The 20887-nt window shown below is 44.0% G+C and overlaps 1 protein-coding gene and 1 long non-coding RNA gene across 3 annotated transcripts in view; both read left to right on the forward strand.

The window, feature by feature from the left end:
* The window catches only part of LOC131497417 (uncharacterized), a 35955-nt gene extending 34708 nt beyond the window's left edge, over positions 1-1247 (forward strand). The window contains exon 3 of the long non-coding RNA XR_009254969.1: positions 1044-1247. This is a non-coding gene — a long non-coding RNA (uncharacterized LOC131497417). The remainder of the gene's footprint in view (positions 1-1043) is intronic.
* A 16738-nt stretch (positions 1248-17985) lies between these two features.
* Positions 17986-20887, forward strand: part of CPD (carboxypeptidase D) — an 83755-nt gene continuing 80853 nt past the window's right edge. For both annotated transcript variants that reach the window (XR_009255245.1, XM_058704806.1), the window contains exon 1: positions 17986-18788. Coding sequence is in view for 1 of the 2 variants with exons in the window: in XM_058704806.1 (XP_058560789.1) it covers positions 18052-18788 (737 nt within the window). In the remaining variant the exon portion in view is untranslated. The remainder of the gene's footprint in view (positions 18789-20887) is intronic.

Genomic DNA, 20887 nt, shown 5'->3' on the forward strand with positions numbered 1-20887 from the left:
GTGAAATTTATTCAGGTATATAGAGAACAAAAATGTTTTTGAACTCTGAAAAATCAAATACAAATTTAGGTAAAAATATTCATTTCCTCTCTATTCCCTTTTAATTTACATTCTTTTTTTTTTTAAGCTTATTTATTTTGAGAGAGAGATAAGAGAGAGAGAGAGTGTGTGTGTGTGTGTGTGTGTGTGTGTGTACGAGTTGGGGGGGAGGGGCAGAGAGAGAGGGAGAGAGAATCCCAAGCAGGCTCTGCACTGACAATATAGACTTGGGATGCAGACTTGGGGCTCGATCCATGAGATCATGACCTGAGCTGAGATCAAGTCGAACACTTAACTGACTGAGCCACCTAAGCGCCCCTTTAATTTATATTCTTATGCCCATTTTGCAGTGTTCATATATGTTTAGTCATATGTATACACTGCTTAGAAATAAAGAAATATACTAGAAATTCATGCTCAAGCATTTTTATTGGGACAGTGTGCTTTCAAAAGAATTTGAAAACCACTGCTTAGAAAGAGAAGTCTGAACCTACGTAAGAGATAAAGGAAGAAAGAGGCAAAAAGATGGTAGGCCAGGAGACCTGTCAGGCACCTCTGGTGTGCAACATTCCACGTCAGCGGTAATAAAAAAGGTTGAATAAGAGTGGTGACATTTTGAATGGAAAGGGACAGATTCAAGAAAACAAAGTGATGAGAAGACAGAGCAATAAGCTTTGGTGACTGATGGCATGTAGAAAGCAAAGAGAGGAAGGTGTCAATGATTGAACTGAGGAAGAAAAAGTTATTGGAGCATAAAACAATGAATTTAATTTTAAACATGTTGAACTTGAGTGCCTTTTGGGACCTTAAGAGAGAGGATCAAAGGAGCAGTTGAAAAAAAGTGAGTGGGTGACAGCAACTAAAAATGTCTTTCCAGTCCATATGTTTTACAGTTCCAACATATTTCTGTAAAGATAATATGTATTCATGGGAACCAACAGATTTGACTTCTTAAAATATGAGTACCCTTTAGAGGCACATGCATCTCTCTTCCTCTCCTTCAGGACTTTCTACGGTAGCAGAAAGGGAGTGAATCCAGAATCCAGATTAATGTGGAGACACCGCTCTGGGAAACTCAGCTTCCAAACCCACTCTACCACTTACTAGTAAGGCAACTCTGAAGACTTATTTAACCCTTCTAAGATAGTCCCCCCATTATTAAATGGGGGATTATTAAATGATGGCTTAATAATAATAATTTTACATAGTTACTGTGCAAATGAAAATCAAATAAAATGCATAAAGTACTTATGTCCTTGCCTTGTACAATTTTTAAGCATCATTTAAACATTAAATAAAAATTGGTTCTAATTATTGTCTGGTCTCTGTAGTTCTTGGAAAACAAATTAGCTGCTGTGATATCTTTTACCTCAGCCTACTATATCAGAGACTACACATTCACATACTTATAAAACTTGGACCTTGTGTTATATCTGTCCCAAAATAAGTGTTGTTTTCTCCCCTTCAATATTACTATAAACAGTAGCAGGCATGTAGCACACATTTGGTTCTTTTTAATGTTTCATATGAAAACAATGTACTCACATTCCCATGCATGCACACAAGCACATACATACACACTGAAGACTATCCACAAAGTTTTTAGTATCTAAGACCTGAACTGAAAAATAACATTAACATTCCCATATTTGGATCATACCTATAATAATAATTACGCTTATGTTATAAACTGGATGTCTGTGTCTCCCCAAAATTCATATGTTGAAATCCTAACCTCCAAGGTGATGGCATTAGGAGATGGGGCCTTTGGAAGGTAATAAGGTCATGAGGATGGAGCCCTCATGAATGGGATTAGTGTCTTTATAAAAGAAACCCTACAGAGTTCTCTTGCCCCTTCTGTCATGTGAGGACACAGTGAGAATACAGCCATCTATGAACCAGGAAGTGGACTTTCACCAAGCACTGAATCTACTGGCACCTTGATCTTGGACTTCCTAGCTTTCAGAACTAAGAGAAATAATTTTCTGTTTGTAAGCCACCCAGACTATGTTGTATTTTTGCTACAACAGCTCAAACTAAGACATTTTATGTCTATATAGAATTTTGCAGTCATAGAAATGATACACATTGAAAAAAGACAACAGAAGTCTACCATATACATATATACTTGGTGTACCTGAAGTATAGAGCTGAGCAAATGCAGAATAAAAAATATTCAAAGAGAGAAATAATTTCCTGAAATGAAGAACAGAATCTACAAATTTAAATTATACATTGTGTCATAAGAAAAATTAATGCCAGAGGCATAAAAACATGATAGTCACATGAAATGACTAAACTTGATAAACAAGTGAATAACCCTACACATATCTAGGCAAAAAACACAAGTCAATTGTAATAGGAAGAGGTAAAGCTGGATTCAAACTCATTTATAGTAATGGTCCATGTCAGAAAATGATAGAGCAATGTTTACAGAGCTTTAAAAAAAAATGAGTGTGACCCAAGAATTTTATACCCAGCCAAATTTCTACCTGTGTATGAAGGCAATCCACAAATAGTCTCACATGTGCTTAAGCTCAATGAAGGTACGGCATATGGGACCACTTTTTGTTTTTTTTTTGTTTTTTGGGTTTTTTTTTTTAAATATGTGAAATTTATTGTCAAATTGGTTTCCATACAACACCCAGTGCTCATCCCAAAAGATGCCCTCTTCAATGCCCATCACCTACCCTCCCCTCCTTCCCACCCCCCATCAACCCTCAGTTTGTTCTCAGTTTTTAAGAGTCTCTTATGCTTTGGCTCTCTCCCACTCAAACTTCTTTTGAGACCACTTTTTGAAAAAGCTACCTGATGATGAAATCCAGCCAATTAAGACATTTCAGAATAAAAAACTAGGGAATGGGGAAAATATTATACAGGACTAATCATGAAGTCAAATCTATGTAAATCTATAAATAAAGCAAAACAATACAGATAATTACAAAATAGGTCCTTCATGTTTGACCAAAGAAGAGCTGGCATGGAAAGTGAGGAGGACATCCATGTGGTGGTGTGTCCCGTCACAGGGTGTCAGAGCCTGAGTGGAGCAAGGAGGGCATCCATGCAGGGGAGCAGGCCCACACAGGGTGGGTTTCAGAATCTGTGCAGGGTACTGGAGTTGGAGGGCTGCTTGAGTTCAAGGAGTTGGAGCCTGTGCAGGGTGAGAAAGGTGTCCATGTGGTGTGGTGGTGGTGGTGGCTGAGGGTAGGGTGTCAGAGTCTGAGCCAGATGGGGAAGGTGTCCACGCATGGAGGTGATCTGATGAGGGTGTCAGAGCCCAAGTAGGATGAGGAGGGCTTCTCCATAGGAGCAGAGACTGGCATAGAGTATGAGAGCTTGAGCATGGTGAGAGGGAATCCCCAATGGAGCGCATAAAAATGAGTCCTTATTTGTGATTCTTCTGACAGTACGTGATTTTAAAAAAAGTTTTCTTTTTAGTGTTCATTTATTTTTGAGAGAGAAAGAGAGCGTGAGTGGGAGAGGGGCAGAGAGAGGAAGAGACACAGAATCTGAAGCAGGCTACAGGCTCTGAGCTGTCAATACAGACCCTGACATGGGGCTCAAACTTGTGAACCACAAGATCATGACCTGAGTCGAAGTCAGAGGCTTAATCGACTAGGCCACCCAGGCGCCCCAAGTGATTTTTTTTTAAAGTAGGCTTCATGCCCAGCGTGAAGCCCAACACTGGGCTTTATTTCATGACCCCGAGATCAAGACCTGAGCTTAGATCAAGAGTCAGATGCTTAACTGACTGAACTACCCAGGAGCCCCATGTGACTATTTTTCTATATGTGTTTTAGCATAGACCTTTTTCTGCTGCAAGCTACTTACCTAGAAGGAAAAAACATAGAAAATATATTTTAAGTCTTATTTATTTGAGAGATGCCTAGATGGCTCAGTTGGTTAAGCGTCCAGCTTCGGCTCAGGTCATGATCTCATGGTTTGTGAATTAGAACCCCATGTTGGGCTCTGCACTGTCAGTGCAGAGCCTACTTGGGATTCTCTCTCTCTTCCTCTCTCTCTGCCCTTCCCCCACTTTCACTCTCAAAATAAATAAATCAACATTAAAAAATAAAGTCTTATTTTATATATATGTGTACAAATGCTGGGAGTATCATATTAATCACATGACACAGATTCCTTTCAACTGTGTCTTTTTTAATATGTAAATACTTTTGGCTATACCATTAAGGAATTTTGTGATGCTATTTTATTAAATCAGCATAAATGTCATTAATTATGCTAATTTAATAAAATATGAAGGGGGTAGACTGCAGACATTGAGAATTCCTGGACCACCTCACTTTGTCATGTCCATTCACCTCTTTCCTAGGCAGCGTTCAGGCTCTCAGGATTTTCTGGGACTCCGCTGCAAAGGCTGAACCTTGGAACCAACTATGAATTTCCTTGTGGTTTCACACTTGCTATATTTTCTTCTCACCTTGCCACCACCAACGCAGACTCAGCCTCTCTGGCTACGTCAACTTTGGGTTGCTTCACTTCCTGGCTTCTGGGAAGCCGCAGCTGCAGAAGCTTTTGCTGGCTAAGCAGGTGACCCATTAAAAGCACGCAAATTAGAGCATAAGTGCAGGAGAACCACGAATGTGCTATCTAATGGTATCAGGGTTAGGAAAATACTGTTTGCCCAGCCTTCACTGTCATCCTCTCGTGAAGAGGCCTCTCTGGTCTCAGTCTTTCAGTAGCTGTCTCTGGGCCATTTTTTAATTAAATTCTTCCATGTGAGGGGCACCTGGGTAGCTCAGTCAGTTGAGCGTCCAGACTTTGGCTCAGGTCATGATCTGAAGCCCCATATCAGGCTCGCTGCTGTCAGCACAGCAGATTCTCTGTCCCTCTCTCTCTGCCCCTCCCCTGCCTGCATGCTCTCAAAAATAAACTCAAACATTAAAAAAAAGATTCTTCCATATGAAAGAAAGCATGCTCTCAGGACACTAGAAATGTCATATTGGATGAGAATAATGGTTTGGTGAGCTCAGGATTTCTATCACTGGTGGTGCCATCAATTCCTACTTTGTAGTATCTACTAGTTCCAAACTCGGGTCTCCAAATCGGTGCTGATCTGGGAAGATTTTTAAAAAATTAATCAGCAATGAAATAAAAAGAGTAAGAATAATGTGGCAGAACATATCCAAATGTCATTTTGGGGAAATAACTGTTTTTTATCCTGAGGCTGTGCCCTTCTTACATTTCTTCATTTCAAAAAGATCCCTCCTGGGGTGCCTGGGTGGTTCAGTTGGTTAAGCATCGGACTTTGGCTCATCATCTCACAGTTCATGAGTTCAAGCCCCGCATCAGGCTCTATGCTGACAGCTCAGAGCCTGGAGCCTGCTTCAGATTCTGTGACTCCCTCTCTCTCTCTGCCCCTCCCTCGCTCGTGCTCTGTCTTTCTGTCTCTCAAAAGTAAACATTAAAAAAAAGAAAAAACCCTGATTATTCTAGCTTGGAGTACACACTGTCCCTGAACCAATCACCATATTTATGGTGGAGACTGACCTGGGTTGTGTGCCAGCCTTGTAGCAGAAGAATGGGAAAACTATGATTGGACTACCCCACCATAACTATGTCTGGAATAGGGAAGGGGCAGTTTCCAAAGAAGCAGAATACTCTTTGAGGCAGGTAAAACAATACACGTCTGTATATCCATCTTGATTTTTAAGAATGTTTGTATTCTCATGATATCCAAAAGTCTTTTAGAGTCCTTGTTCTTCACTTCACTGACAACCACAAATCAGAGATATAGCCCAGACATTTCTAATCTCACTTAACTTGTACATTTCTCAGCTATGAGTTTATCTAAGCATACATGGGCACGTTCCTGTATGATCTCTCAGGCTAACTTAAAAACTGGGAGGTGGGGGTTCCACTTAAACAACATTCTGTTGGGCCAAGTAGCCAAAATCCCATCCAGGCCTCCTAACAGCCTACCCTCCCTTGCTAGCATGTTCACATTCCCTCTTCCTATATTCTCCTTTGGCTACTTCATCTTGCCTTTATTTTTTTAATGGCCTTGACCCATTCCTATACTGCTTTACTCTGGACCTCCTATCCACCAAGTTCTGTCTGGTTTAACATTATCCCCAAGCTTTAGTCTCTGGACTCCACTGGTACCTGAGTTCAGCTTCGAGAAGTGACCATAATTCTAGTGCTCAAGGCTATGGTAAAGAAGGCACATTTGTTGAAGCCATATCTTTATGCCTGGGGTCATATAACCCCCCAATTTCTGTATTTCTAGCTAGTGGTAAAAGTACAACATGACTTAGTTCACTGTAAGATGGAAACTATACTTAGTGTGCTCCAAACCTTCTCCACACCTTGAAGCACAACTACCAAAAGCTCTTTCAGTACCTTCATACAAGAGACCAATGCTTTTTGTGGGATTTTGTCAGCAAGCAGGCTGGTCCTTTTTCCAGAATGCTAATTTTTCCCTTGCTGCCACCCCATCTTCCTTTCACTCATTAACAACCATGATGACTACCAGAAATTGGGAAAGAGAAGAGCAGTCATGGTAACCGGAAAAGCAAGGGTCATCCTCCCATGGGCTTTTGAAGGGCAGGGAAAAAAATATCCATAACTGGGCCACCCCTTAAGACACCAGCAAAGCAAGAACACCAAAGTGGAAGCAAGAGAAATGTTCACCTTTAACTAATGGAACCAGAATTTTGTAATCCTCGAATCTAGAAAGAAGCTATTTTAATTTTAGCATATATGTAAGGTTTGTGGCATTTTGAAAAAAAAATTTTTTTTAATTTTCTTTCAGGGAGGGGACACCATAATCTCTTCAGTGCTTAAGGCCCAAGGGTCTTCTTAATCTGATCTTAACTGTGTTTTCTTCACTTCTTTGTGTCCAGAGCCTGTACTAGGTCTGGCATAGAGACCGTGTTTAGTCAAGGTCTGTTGGATGAACTAACAAATGGATGGAATGTCTGCAGAACAGAATAAAGTGCTGGGAAGGAGACAAAGATTAGAGCGAGGAGTGGGGTGGTGCTGGGAAGCAGCATTCAAGAACCTGGTGGGAACATCTGCTCTGGTGCCCCTAGAGATTTGCTATAATTTCCACTCATTCCGTTGTATCTTTGATTGCATCGGTTCACCCTATTTTATCTGGCTTCATTGTCTGTTCTTTCCTTTCTCTGGGTGTTGCAAAAAGTGTTTCCTTTCTCTAGTGAGCATATGAGCTAGCAATTGCTTCTCACAAGGGTCCTTTTGCAAACCCACTGCCTTGTTCTGTGTCCTTGGCGCTCAGGGTCTCCTGGGAGCTTTGGCTCCTGGGTGGGCTTGCACCATTTCAGTAGCTGCTTTCTTCTTATAGCTTGTATATTCTCTTGCACCATTTCCACCCAGACCTATAACAGAAAGATGACTGCAGATTGTTCCATAAATAGCATCAATCTCTTCACCTTCTGGAGCTTTATCGTGTACTCTTGAGATGGAGTCCAGCTGGCTGGGTGTGAATGCACGTTGTTTGTGCCAATTCAGTCTCGGCAAGTATTTTCATCAAAATTAGAGGCTGAAGTTGCTGGCTGCCAGAGCATCCCTGGTAACTGAATACTTTTCTGGTAAGGGGGTGTGAGTTGTGCTCTGAGGCTTTATGCAAGAGTGCACAGTCTCAGTTACTTGCTCTTTTTTTGGAGGGTATCTTTGGATTCAGGCATACCTTACCACATCTGGGCAAGGGAGCACTTAGTCCCATTTGAATGTGTGGCTAGAATCAAGGGCCAGCCTTGGGCAAACTTGTAAAATAGGTATAGGGTATAACCCAAATAAAACTAGGCTGTATTTAGCCCTGTCTCAGCACAGAATCACATCCAAAAGAAATCCAAATCCAACTCCCATAAAAGCCTTGAAAAGTAAAGTATGGTTAACTTACCTTACTATTACAGAGCACATTCTCTCTCTTCAAGTCCACTTCTTCATTTTTTTAAGTTAATTTATTTATTTTGAGAGAGAGAGAGAGACAGAGCATGTGCACCCATGAGCATGTGAGTGGGGCAGAGAGAGAGGAAGAGAGAGAATCTCAAGGAGGCTCCATGATGTCAGCACATGAGATGAACCATGAGATCATGACCTGAGCCAAGATCAAGAGTCAGATGCTTAACCAACTGCACCACCCAGTTGCCCCTAAAAGTCTCACTTCTTAAGAGCTTCCTCCGATCTTCCTTTTCTCTCTGAGACTCCTCCACCCTCATACCCACCCTTTATTAATGCAGGGTGGTAGTATTTTAAAAGATTTCTTTTTTTTTAAATGTTTATTTTTGACAGGGAGAGAGACAGAGCATGAGCGGGAAAAGGGCAGAGAGAGAGGGAGACACAGACTCCAAAGCAGGCTCCAGGCTCTGAGCTGTCAGCACAGAGCCTGACGCGGGGCTCCAATTCACGAGCTGTGAGATCATGACCTGAGCTGAAGTCGGATGCTCAACCCACTGAGTCGCCCAGGCACCCCTCCCTGGGTGATTTTAAAAGATGTCCAGGGTTGAGAGCCATCAGTAGCAAATAATCCTGTCTTCCCTGGGGCTTCCCCTGCTGACATCGCCACTCTTTTTTTTTTTTTTTTTTATGTTTATTTATTTTTGAGACAGATAGAGACAGAGCACGAATGGGAGAGGGGCAGAGAGAGAGGGAGACAGAATCCAAAGCAGGCTCCAGGCTCTGAACTGACAGCACAGAGCCCAACGCAGGGCTTGAACTCACAGACCGTGAGATCATGACCTGAGCCGAAGTTGGACGCTTAACTGACTGAGCCACCCAGGCGCCCCAAGACACCTCCAGGCTTTACCCAGGCAGACTAAGCAGACAAGCCAAAGATTCTCCATAGGAATGCAGGGGCAGGGACGCCTGGGTGGCTCAGTCAGTTAAGCGTCCAACTTTGGCTCGGGTCATGATCTTATGGTTTGTGAGATCAAGCTCCACATGGGGCTCTCCGCTGTCAGCACAGAGTTTGGATCCTCTGTCACCCCCTCTGTGACTTTCTCTCTCTCTCAGAAATAAATATAAATATATATATATATATATATATATATATATATATATATATATATATATATATATAAAGAAATGCGGGGGCAAAGTCTGTTTTTGGCTCCAGTCACATGGCAACCTTATTCTTCTTTTAGTATTTCTCTCCTTCTCTTGTGCCACCCACCCATATCCCATTCTCATGGGCCCCGCTCTCAAGCAGCTGTTAGACAATCCTCTCTAAGGTAAGAATCCCCACCTTTCCTGCCCCATCCCTGGTCTCAGCTAAGATCACAAGATCCCTGCCATGCATGCCTGTGAAAAGCCTTTCAGATTTCGAGGAACCCATCTCTAATGGTACATTTTAGGCCCTAGACATACGGGGAGAGGGTAGGACTGTTTGGGAACTGAAGGGGCCTTTCCCAGTTTCTCCATTACCTACGAATGAGGCATGTACCGAAAAAACAAGCTGGAAGATAGTGTGATCCTCAGCACTGGTTACTTACTTTTTCAGAGCCTGTATATTCTCACCTGAAAAATGAGGATGATAAAACTGACTCCAGGGGCGCCTGGGTGGCTCAGTCGGTTGAGCGTCCGAATTCGGCTCAGGTCATGATCTCACAGTTTGTGAGTTCAAGCCCCGCACCGGGCTCTGTGCTGACAGCTCGGAGCCTGGAGCCTGCTTCGGATTCTGTGTCTCCCTCTCTCTCTGCCCCTAACCCACTCGCATTCTGTCTCTGTCTCTCTCAAAAATAAATAAGCATTAAAAAAAAAAAAAAAAAAAACCTGACCCCAAAAGGTTGTATTTCAATAAGCTGCAGCCACAAAACTGATTCTGGTTGAAGATGAATTTATTTAAAGGATATTGGTTGGTCCACGGAATTGCTAGGAGGGTTGGAAAACCAGAGATTATACCCAGCAGGGAACAATACCCCAAAGCAAACAGTCAAATTTAGGGGATTGCTGCTACCATCACCACATACCATTGTCACCGTGGCCACTACTGCTGGCGCTCAGAGTGGCGGGGTGGGGGAGGGACCTGTTTGCTCTGTTGCATGGAAACTACAGGTTGCTGCCACCCTTGCTCCAGTACAACCAAAATGAGTTTCCCATAGTCTCCGCCTCCTTGTGTCACAATTCAAAGCTGGTCATGGGTTCACCTGCTTGGCCAAACCTAGGGTGTGTGCGCACATCCTGGCATTTTCACCCTGTGTAGTGAGAGAAGGTCCTGCCTCCCACTAAGACTCATAAGGTGGAGGATTCCCTAAAATAAGGGAGGAGGTTCAGATACAGGGCAGCCAGAAATAAGGACAAATGTCCCTCTTCAAATTGTGAGGATTAGCAAACAAACTGTATGATAAGCATACTGGAAGCTCTAAGGCCCAGGTAGGTATTAGTTATCATCACCGTGTGCATACATAGTTACTTATTCACCTATTTCTTACTTATTTCACCATGTTGCTTAGTTCACTTCATTGCAGCACTTTCTCTTCCTTCTTCCTTTCCTATCATGCACAGTAACATGGCCCCACACCCCACCCCTCGTGCCAGAACAGGGCACACAGATACATGTCATAAATGTAGAGTGAATAAAATATTCTGCTGCTAGTCTGGTGAAGCAGGTGGGTATAGATTGGTTGTCTTCCCAGCTCCCATTCTCCACTTACCTTTTGCCATAGGCCCTGATTTCCCGGTGAAGATCCATGCAATTCTTGGGGATCAGATTCCATCCCTGGCGTTCGTATCCTAAACTAAGCCAATCATTATACGCCATCTTCCCTGTAGTGATTGGTTCACGGGTAGGCATGTGACCTAAGCTGAGCCAATCCAAGTGAAACTCAGCAATATTAATAGGACAAGGGCATCCTCTGTTTCTTGCTGAGTATGAAGGAGAAAGCGTGTGCTTTGGGGAGCTTCAGGGAGCTTTCTTGGGACCACAAGTGGAGTCAAACTTAGACTAAAGTGAACACTGTAGAAGGCAGGTGGGTGGCCACTGTTTAGTCACAGGGTTAAAAGCAATGACTGACTCCAAACTTCTCCTTTGGACTTCTCAGTTATCCGAGCCAATAAATTCCATTTATTATTCAAGTTAGAATGAGTCAGGTTTTCTGATATGTATAACTGAAAGTGTTTGATACTTGCTTCCCTCCCTCTCTGCCTCATGAGACTAGAACTGCTGTCCATTTGGTGCTGGCTGATAGTGAATTTTTTGGCAATACAGATCAAAATCACTGTCATAGCCTCGTGATTGGACAACAGCTTATCTCTGCCCTAGAAACAGGCCTAACTAAAATTTTAAGAAGAGGCTTACCTAACCAAGGGCAAATTTTAGAAGAGATTTTAATAAACATCTTTCATTTCTTTTTGGCCTGGAAAGATACAGACCCCAAGGAAGCAACAGCAAACTTTATGAAAACAAAAACAAACAGCAAACAACAACAAAAACATAAAGCAAAATGTGTTCTATCTAATCCATAGAGAGACATACTGTGGAGTTACATCCGATCCGGCTGGCTTAAGGCAGGTTTTCTAGAAGCACAGTCTGAGACAGGGGTTCTTGGATGAATGATTTATTGAGGAAGTGCCCTCAGGAGAAACCTACAAGGGATTAAAGGAAGCATGATAGGGGAAGAAGCTAAGTAGAGATGAAAGAACTCTTACCTCAGCCTGATTCCACAGAGAGCTCTGGAGCATAAATTGCTCCAAAGTTTCTCCCATCCAGAGACAAGGCACCCTGCATCTGTGAAACAGTAGGACGAGTCTAGTGGGAGAGCGGAGCGAGGAGGGGGCGTGCATACAGGCAGTGTGTGTAACTTGGCAGGGATTTCTGGGCAAAGCATCTCCTGTCAGCTAAGGGAAATCTTCCAGAAAAGGGTGCAGGTGTAACAGCAGCTAGGGAAGGGGTATGCTGGCTTGGTACAGAGAATCTGGGCAGGGAACCAACAGCACCTGCAAGAACTGATGTGGTCAAATCCCTTGAAAATTCCTTTGATTCACCCACCTTGAGACTTCATTCCATTTTTAAAAATTGCTCTTCAGAAATTAAGCCATTCTTGTGTTTTGCTACTTAGAACATGTCAGCAAATTTGTGAAAATTCTAATTGGATATTGCTTCATGTCTTTATCATCCCTGTCACCTATAGACAACTTTTTGTCGGTTTCTCTAATTCTTCTTTAAATGAATGTGTCTCTGTGGGCCTCAGTTAATTCTTCAGTTTCTTCTCCCATAGGCACTAACCATGTGTCTGGTCACCTGAATAAAGCATTCATTTCTTTGTTATTGATCACTAACACCTTAAGATTATTTCCACATTCTTTAAAGAGTTTTCACCAACGTACATTTCTACTTCTGTTTTAGGCTTGGTTGCTTATTTCTTTCAGTCTTTCTCATTATAAGTTAGATGTGCACACAGCATACACATACAGCTCAGAGTGAGTTAAGTGCAATGAGTCCCGGGGTGTGACGGCAGGAGCTCTGGAAAGATTTTGTAGGTAGGGCTGGAGTTCCCAGCTCTGCCCTGTGTCTAGCTGTGTGACTTGTCTGAGCTGGTTAGTGACAGCTTAAAGCTAGAATCTTTGTAGGCAACCTTGGTACCCCTCAGAGTTGTGAGCAAGATAACATATGTACGTGAGAAATCACGTGTAAGGAGGTATTATTATGCAAACTGTGACTGACATGGTATCTTTCAAATCCCCAATTTGCTTTCAGATGGTTGCTTTTGGTCAGAATGAGATGACTTGATCTCTTACTAGTGGTTCTTGGACTGCAAGTTTCTTGGATTTGACTTTCTTTTGCAGAGATGACGAAGAGCAAGTGGTCACTTGTTTGGGTAAGTTAACACTAGGGGGGACCTGGGCATGGAGCAAAATTCAAATGAAATGGAGAATTTAACTGTGATCCAGTCTTGCCCTCATCTCTGTTTATCTTCTCAGGAATCTCACATCCCCTCAAGCTGGCTTTTCAGAACCCAATTCTTTGGGCTCTAATTATACCTTTCAGGCTCCCAGACAATCTCCTTATCAAAAAACCAACCAACCAACCAACCAAACAAACAAACAAACAAACCCTTCTGTTCCATGTCCCATTAGCTTTCAGGTCTAGAGGATGTGTTTAAAAACAGCCAGTTCCTATTAAGTGTCAATGACTGAAAACTATTATTACTCTCCATTTCTCTCTCCCACTCTTTGAGAGGATTATTTCATACCTTTCTCTCTTTTCTCAAACTTCTGACACCTACTATAACATCCTTACTCTTGGCTAATGGTCTTATTTCCCATTTCATTAGAAAATAGAAGCAATCAGAGAACATCCACCAGCTCCCAACACCTCGCCTACCCACTTAATTGTACCTATGCCCATATATTCTGCCTTTCCATTCGTGTCTATGGATGAAGTGTCTGTGCTCCTACTTAAGGCCAGCCCTTCCACTGGTGGATTAGATCCCATGGCGCCAGCAATTCTCCACCTTCTCTAACGCATCATCAAATCTTCCCTCTTTACGAGATCATTCCCATCAGTACACAAACAAACTATGATTTCTCCCATCTTAAAAACAAAAAAACAGGGGCGCCTGGGTGGCGCAGTCGGTTAAGCGTCCGACTTCAGCCAGGTCACGATCTCGCGGTCCGTGAGTTCGAGCCCCGCGTCGGGCTCTGGGCTGATGGCTCGGAGCCTGGAGCCTGTTTCCGATTCTGTGTCTCCCTCTCTCTCTGCCCCTCCCCCGTTCATGCTCTGTCTCTCTCTGTCCCAAAAATAAAATAAAAAACGTTAAAAAAAAATTAAAAAAAAAAAACAAAAAAACAAACCCAAACCCAAAAAACTCTGTTGGCCTTGTGCCCCCTTCCAGCTTAGTCCCAATTTTCTACTTTCTTTTATAACAGGACTCCTCAAAAGAATTACTTCACCAGCTCTACCTCATCATCTTCTAGTCTTTCTTGATGCCACTCCATTCTGGTTTTCCCTGAACCATTGCGCCATGACTGCTCTTATAAACATCACGAGGAACCTGTGCATTGCTAAACAATGGTCAATCCAATTTAGTCCTCATCTCAAGGAGATTTTCTTCTGCCTTTCTTGTCTTAGATAATAGCAAGGCCATCTACCTGGTCACTCTCACTAGCTTGTGAAATTGTTGTCATCGTAGTCCTCCTCCCACCATTCATCACCTGCCTCTATCCCTCTACCCTTGCTGGTCATTTTGCCTGGAGTGACCTTTTCTCCACTTTTTTTTTCCTATTTGAGAATTCTTCTTATTATTAAAAAAATAAACAAAAATAATGATTTCTGAAAGCTTGTAATATGCAAATATGACATAAATATTATACATGTATTATCTCATTTAATTATTAGAAAAATGAAATAAATTTCCTTAAGTTAAAACAGCTAGAAAATGGTTGACTTAGGATTTGAACTCGGTTCTGATGCCAAAGCTCATGATCTGGTGGTATCGGTAAAAATTTCTCTGATTCATCACAATTAGTTGTCTTTTCCTGTGTTCCACTAGCAGGGTTTTTGTTTGTTTGTTTGTTTGTTTTGTTTTGTTTTGTTTTTTTAGTTCACTACATAAAATCAGTTTTATTATAGAGATTAAACAGAGAGACTCTGAGGCCAGACTCCCTGGGTTCGAGTCCTGGATCTGTGGCTTGCCAGCTGTAAGACCTTGTGCCTCAGTCTTTTTAGCTTTGAAATGGGAATGATGATAGTACCTACCTCAGGATGGCTGTGAGGATTAAATGTGTCAACAAATGAAAAGGGCTAAGCACAGTGCCTTTAGCTCTGGCCCTGTGGACATATCCTGTCCCGGCTATGCTCTATCTCCCTCACTAGACTCTGACCTCCAGGGGGAGGAGAATCTCTTATTCAGCTTCCAGTCCTCCTGCACCCAGCAAAGCAGACCTTTCACTAGAATGGGTGTTCCATAAATATTTATCAAGCTGAATTTGTATGTATATGGATGTTTGTGCCAAATAATGTGACATTTACAAATTCATGGTCTATGCTGTGCTTCAGTTACTTTTAAGTCTTTTCAAGAAAGTAGTTACCAAAGTCAACAAGGCTATCCAATGGCTCTGCCTTGTTTTTAAAAATCCAGGTCATTACTGCTCTGCTTCTGTGAACAAGAAGCCTTTTCACCTTCAAGCTTTTCCTCAGTTTCCTCATTTGTGAGGCCAAGACTCTCCTTGTCGGGGAGGAGGAAGGGGACACCTGTCACAAGGTTCAAGACTTCTCTGGGACAGCTGGAGGTATCTAGCTGGAGGTTTCCTCTCCAGTGAGCAGTGACCAGGGTTAGGAGCTTTGAGTTTCACTTCTAACTTCTGGCATAGGGTACCTGATTAGAATGGGGGCTCCAGACCTGAAAGAGGCCTGGGGATTCCTGGAAGGGCGCTGACTCAAGTTACATCACATTGTCTTGCACTCAGGCTTGTTTATTTACATTTCAAGTCTGCCACACTAGGTGAGGCTACCAGAGTGAGGTGGCAGGAAGAGGTTTCAAAGGAGAGTGAAAATAGTAGAAAAGGAAATATTTGATTAGAGGTTAACATGTCCCCTGGGGCTTCTTTGATTTGGATTATTGTAAAAGTGCATAGTGTAATGATTAAGCACTCCCCAGGGGGAAGTGGTCTTTGTACAGAGTTGGGGCTTATGTTCCTGATGAGTCGCAGCTGCTGTGCGTGATGTGGACTAAACCAAATGGGGCGTGGAGGAGAAAGAGGCATTCACAGGACCGGTCACAGCTGTGCTAAACTCATTATCTTCACCTAAGCCTGCACTTTCTCCTGTCCTGTATCTCGGCGAACACCTGCCAGGTTGCTTAGGCTGTAACTTGAAGTCAGCCTACAATCCTCTCTCTCTGTCCCCAGATCCTGTATACTTTCTCTCCTGAAGGTCTTTCGAATCCATTTCCTTCTCTCCACCTCCACTGGCACTGCCCTTGAAAGGTTAAGAGCTTCATCACGTCTTCTTGGATTATATCTTTCTTACAGGTTTCTCGGTCTCAGAGTCTTAGGCCTCCCACTCCATTCTCCGTGTTACTGTGAAGGCGATTTTTCCAAATTAAAATCCATCTAGTTTAAAATCCATCAGTGGCTCACCATGGTCTTCTGGATTAAATGCTCCCCAGAGCCTAGCTTGTGAGGCTATTCGGGTTCTGGTCCTGCTTCTCTGGCCTACATCCTGTCAGGTCACCTCCACACCTGTGAGTGCCTTCAGATCAGTAATCTTGATCTGCATGCAGTCCTCAGAACATGCAGTATTTGCTCTCAAGCCTTGCAGCTTTCTGGGCTTGCTCCTCCTGCTGTCCAGAATTCCTCCTCTCCCTTCCAGCTTCTCTTCTCCTTTTCTCCTCCTCAGGTTGAATGAGATTTCCCTCACCTGAATATCTCTATTGTAGCACTATCACAAACTGTATCCGATCTCTATCTTACCAGGACTTAGCTCTGCCATACAGTAGTTATTCAATAAATACTTGACAAAGGAATGAACTAATTCTTCACTGGTCATATTAGTGTTCAATCAGAGTTCAAGAAAGGGCCTTGAAATGCCTGGCTCTGAAAGAAGGAAATACAACACTTATTGCAATTATGTTGTTAGATGAGTAGAATTTCACATTTGATAAAAGAATTGTGAGGTTTTATGTTTCTTCAAGCTAAAGTGACTGAAGCTTATTTAAAAAAAATGTTTTTTTTAGGGGCGCCTGGGTGGCGCAGTCGGTTAAGCGTCCGACTTCAGCCAGGTCAACGTTGAAAAAAAAATGTTTTTTTTTAATGTTTATTTATTTTTGAGACAGAGAGAGACAGAGCATGAACGGGGGAGGGGCAGAGAGAGAGAGGGAGATACAGAATCGGAAACAGGCTCCAGGCTCCGAGCGATCAGCCCAGAGCCCGACGCGGGGCTCGAACTCACGGACCGCGAGATCGTGACCTGAGCTGCAGTCGGACGCTCAACCGACTGAGCCACCCAGGCGCCCCTGAAGCTTATTTTAAAGACCAGTTTAAAAGGCCCTTTCTCTAAACGATAAAAACCGTATTATTTGCCAGCTTTGACAAAACCTTAAGGAGTTCAGGAATTATACTCACCAAGCGTTTCCAGAAATGTCATACCTGCTGCTTTGAAAATGTCATTCTAAGGCCACGGTTAAACAAATAACTTGTTCAGGAATAAGTGTGAGAGGTGAGAAAGTGAACTATGAAATGAAATCTGCGTACTGAGGGCTGACACCAGCACACACAAGAATTAGTGGCAGCGAAATAGCCTGGAGTGACACCAAAAGACAAAATATACATTATGCATTATTACACATTAACACAAAGAGAGCCTACTACCTAGCAGATTTCCACTAAACATAAAGGAGACACCTCCTGTCAACACAGAAACTAAAAACTGGAACGGACTGCTTTGTGAGGTGAGCTTCAAGTGTCCCACTGTCTTCAACAGCTCACAGGGCACCGGGCTCAAGCCAAGGCAGGGCGGCTCCGTTGGAAAGCGTGCAGGGTGGAAAGAGCTAAGGCGTCCTTCGGCTCTTAAAAGGTTGATTCTTTCGAACCTTTTGATTTTTTTTTTTTTTTTTTTGAGTCCTTTGATTCTTTGGAACCTTTTGATTCTTTCGATTCTCGGTTCTAAGCGTTAAAGCGCAGCGGGAGATAGCTGCAACAAAGATGGGAAAGGAACTAATAAGAGTACTCAGAGAAAAGCGGGTGAGAATTTAAGGGGTAAGCCATAAAGGAGAGATCGGACGAATAGAGGAAAAGCGGAGTAAACGCAGAAGAGGAAACGCGGAGGAGGGAAAGCGAGCGAGAGGAATCTTAGGGAAGGAAGAGAGCGACCAAACTCGTCCGGGACGAGAGGAAGGCACGCCCAGAGGGGGATCTGGGGCTTTAAGGAAAACCCCGCCCGCTGCGTGACGCCGCAGAAGGCCCGTCCACGATTGGCTGCGGCCGGAGGGCGGGAGGGGGTTGCTAGGCGCGGAGGGGATCCGGCGGGCCCCCGCCTCCCGGAGCCCGGAGCTGCGGGAGCGGAGCCGGGGTTAGCGGCGCTGCTGGAAGATGGCGAGCGGCTGGGACGCGCGGCCGCCCTGGCGGCCGGGGCGCCTCCCGCTTCTGCTGTGCCTGCTCCTGCTGCTGCTGCGGAACCCGGCCCGGGCAGCGCACATCAAGAAGGCGGAGGCAACGACAACGACGACCAGCGCGGGCGCCGAGGCGGACGAGGGCCAGTTCGACCGCTACTACCACGAAGAGGAGCTGGGCTCGGAGCTGAGGGAGGCGGCGGCCGCGGGGCCCCCGGGCCTGGCGCGCCTCTTCAGCATCGGCAACTCGGTGGAGGGCCGGCCTCTGTGGGTGCTGCGCCTCACCGCCGGCCTGGGGCCGCCGCCTCCTGACGGCGAAGCGGGGCCCGACGCGGCGGGGCCGCTCCTGCCGGGCCGGCCGCAGGTGAAGCTGGTGGGCAATATGCACGGCGACGAGACCGTGTCGCGCCAGGTGCTGATCTACCTAGCCCGCGAGCTGGCGGCTGGCTACCGCCGCGGAGACCCGCGCATCGTCCGCCTGCTCAACACCACCGACGTGTACGTGCTGCCCAGCCTCAACCCCGACGGCTTTGAGCGCGCCCACGAGGGCGACTGCGGCCTCAGCGACAGTGGCCCCCCCGGGGCCAGCGGTCGCGACAACAGTCGCGGTCGTGACCTCAACCGCAGCTTTCCCGACCAGTTCAGCACCGGCGAGCCCCCTGCCCTGGATGAAGTGCCAGAGGTGCGCGCCCTCATGGACTGGATCCGCAGGAACAAGTGAGTGTCGTGAACCTTCTCCTCCCACCCCCATCCACGTGGGCCTCCACGGGCAGGGGCTGGGGCGGGCACTCAGTAGACACTCAAACAGTGCTTGCAGGCCTAAGGGACCGGGGTAGTGAAGGTGGAGAGCGACACGCCGTAACCTGGACAGGGCCCAGGCCGCTTAGCCTCTTATCTCGCTAATAGTCCAAGAAGCGCTGTCTAGAGGCTGTCATTTGTTCAACGCAAAGAGCTCTTTGGCTGGAAGAGAGACTCCTTTCTGACATTCTGGTCCGTGTTGTCACAAGACCATAGAATATGAGCAATAGAAGAGAACTTAAGGATAACTTAGGTCAGCTCACTCATTTTATAGATAAGCTGTCGCTATTGCTGTTAATGCTGTGGGCACCCTGCTAAGTAAGCTCTTTCCCTGGGCTGCATGATCTCACTTTATGTTGGCCACAACCTCATGCAATAGACATCATTAAAATCCCTGTTTTGCATATAGAGGAAATTGAGGGTCAGATTGGTTAAGTAATTTCTATGGTGGGAAGTGTAGCTGGGACTTAAGATTCTTTGACTCTTTGTCAGTGCTTTTAACAGCTATAGAGGGAGACTGTAGCCCAATAATGATATGACACTCCCTGGGTCTTCTTGGTTATTTGACAGAAACTGGTCCTCTTCCAGTCTTTACCTCTGACTCAGCTAGGGAGCATATGGCTATGGCTGGAGAACTTGCACAGAGCTGGTATCTTCATCTGTGAGCTGCTTCATTTTAGACTCTCTGGAAGGTTTCTGATGCTCTTCGCACACTATTAGTGGGCCAGGGCTGAATGGCTAATTGTCACATTTAATACATACCATAAGTGTTATTAAGCACTATGTGGGATGTAAAAAATTAAAAGCATGAGGACCTCAAGAAAATAGTGTGTAACAAGAGAATATTATAAATACATATGAGGTGTGTTTATATACCCAGTTAAACTTTACAGGAATTGTTCCTACTGGCAAAATGTGTGTGGGCTGCAATAATAAGGATCCTCTGTGGAAGAGGTAGAACTTGAACTTCGTCTTGAGAGATGAGTAGGATTTTCAGCAAAAAGGAGGAGGGGAGGAATAAAAGGAGAGAGAACTTACTCCAGATGGAATAATGTCTGGAGTGAGCAGGTACTTCTTCCCTTTTCAAGCATCAGTTTTGCCAGCACATCCCCATTTTTGTGTCTTTCATAAGGCTTGTGAATAAACAGTTACTTGCCGTCTTGATTTGGAGATTTCTAAGTGACAGATACAATAAAGGTAATAATGAACAGAGAAGTTTCTCTGTGGGAATCCTCGCTTCTATAAGATTTCAATACATATAGCAGACCTAGAAAATTCATAGGCATTATGACAATCCTACTTTTTTTTTTTTTTATCTTCCACCTTTGACTTTACTCCTCCTTTTGAGCTCCCTTGTAGATATTTAACTTCACATATATTCTGGGAAGATTTTTTTTTCTTTTAAAGATAACCATGTCATGATCTCTGAACATTTACCTAAGAAACATGACTTTAATATATATATCTTGTTGTCAGAAGCTGGGGTGGCTGAGGCTTTTCTGAGATGATATATCAAATGCGTTGTTTGCATTGCTTAAATGAAAACGCCCCGTCATGACCCTTGCAGATATGATATGAATTCCATGATGAGATTTTTCTCTTCAATGTTAGTTCTGCGGTGGGTGACCAGAAATGAAAATGAGCTTTGCCTTGGTGCAAGTCACCTTGAGGCTATACCAAAAGCTTTAAACTTTAAAATGTGGAGCCAAAAATTTGCTCCCTGGTTAACTTTTTCATATTACAGTATTTAACAATTATAAGTTGTGGTTTGGGCTGGTTAGTTCAATGATTGGAGCTTGTGACAATTTTGAGTTCATCTGTGTTTGTTGGTATTATGCAGAAAGTCATTTTGTTCTGTGGCTATGGACTATCCTGATCGTACCCAACCAGGTTTCAAACACATAACTCTCATCAGAAGGGAAAGTAGGTGACTACCTACATAGGGTGTACATGAAAAGTACATCCATCCATCTTCAGCTTTCAAATATCAACTCAAAATGCATACTCTTTAATGATAA

Source organism: Neofelis nebulosa, chromosome 16 (assembly GCF_028018385.1).
Source record: "Neofelis nebulosa isolate mNeoNeb1 chromosome 16, mNeoNeb1.pri, whole genome shotgun sequence".
NCBI classification, from domain to species: Eukaryota; Metazoa; Chordata; class Mammalia; order Carnivora; family Felidae; genus Neofelis; species Neofelis nebulosa.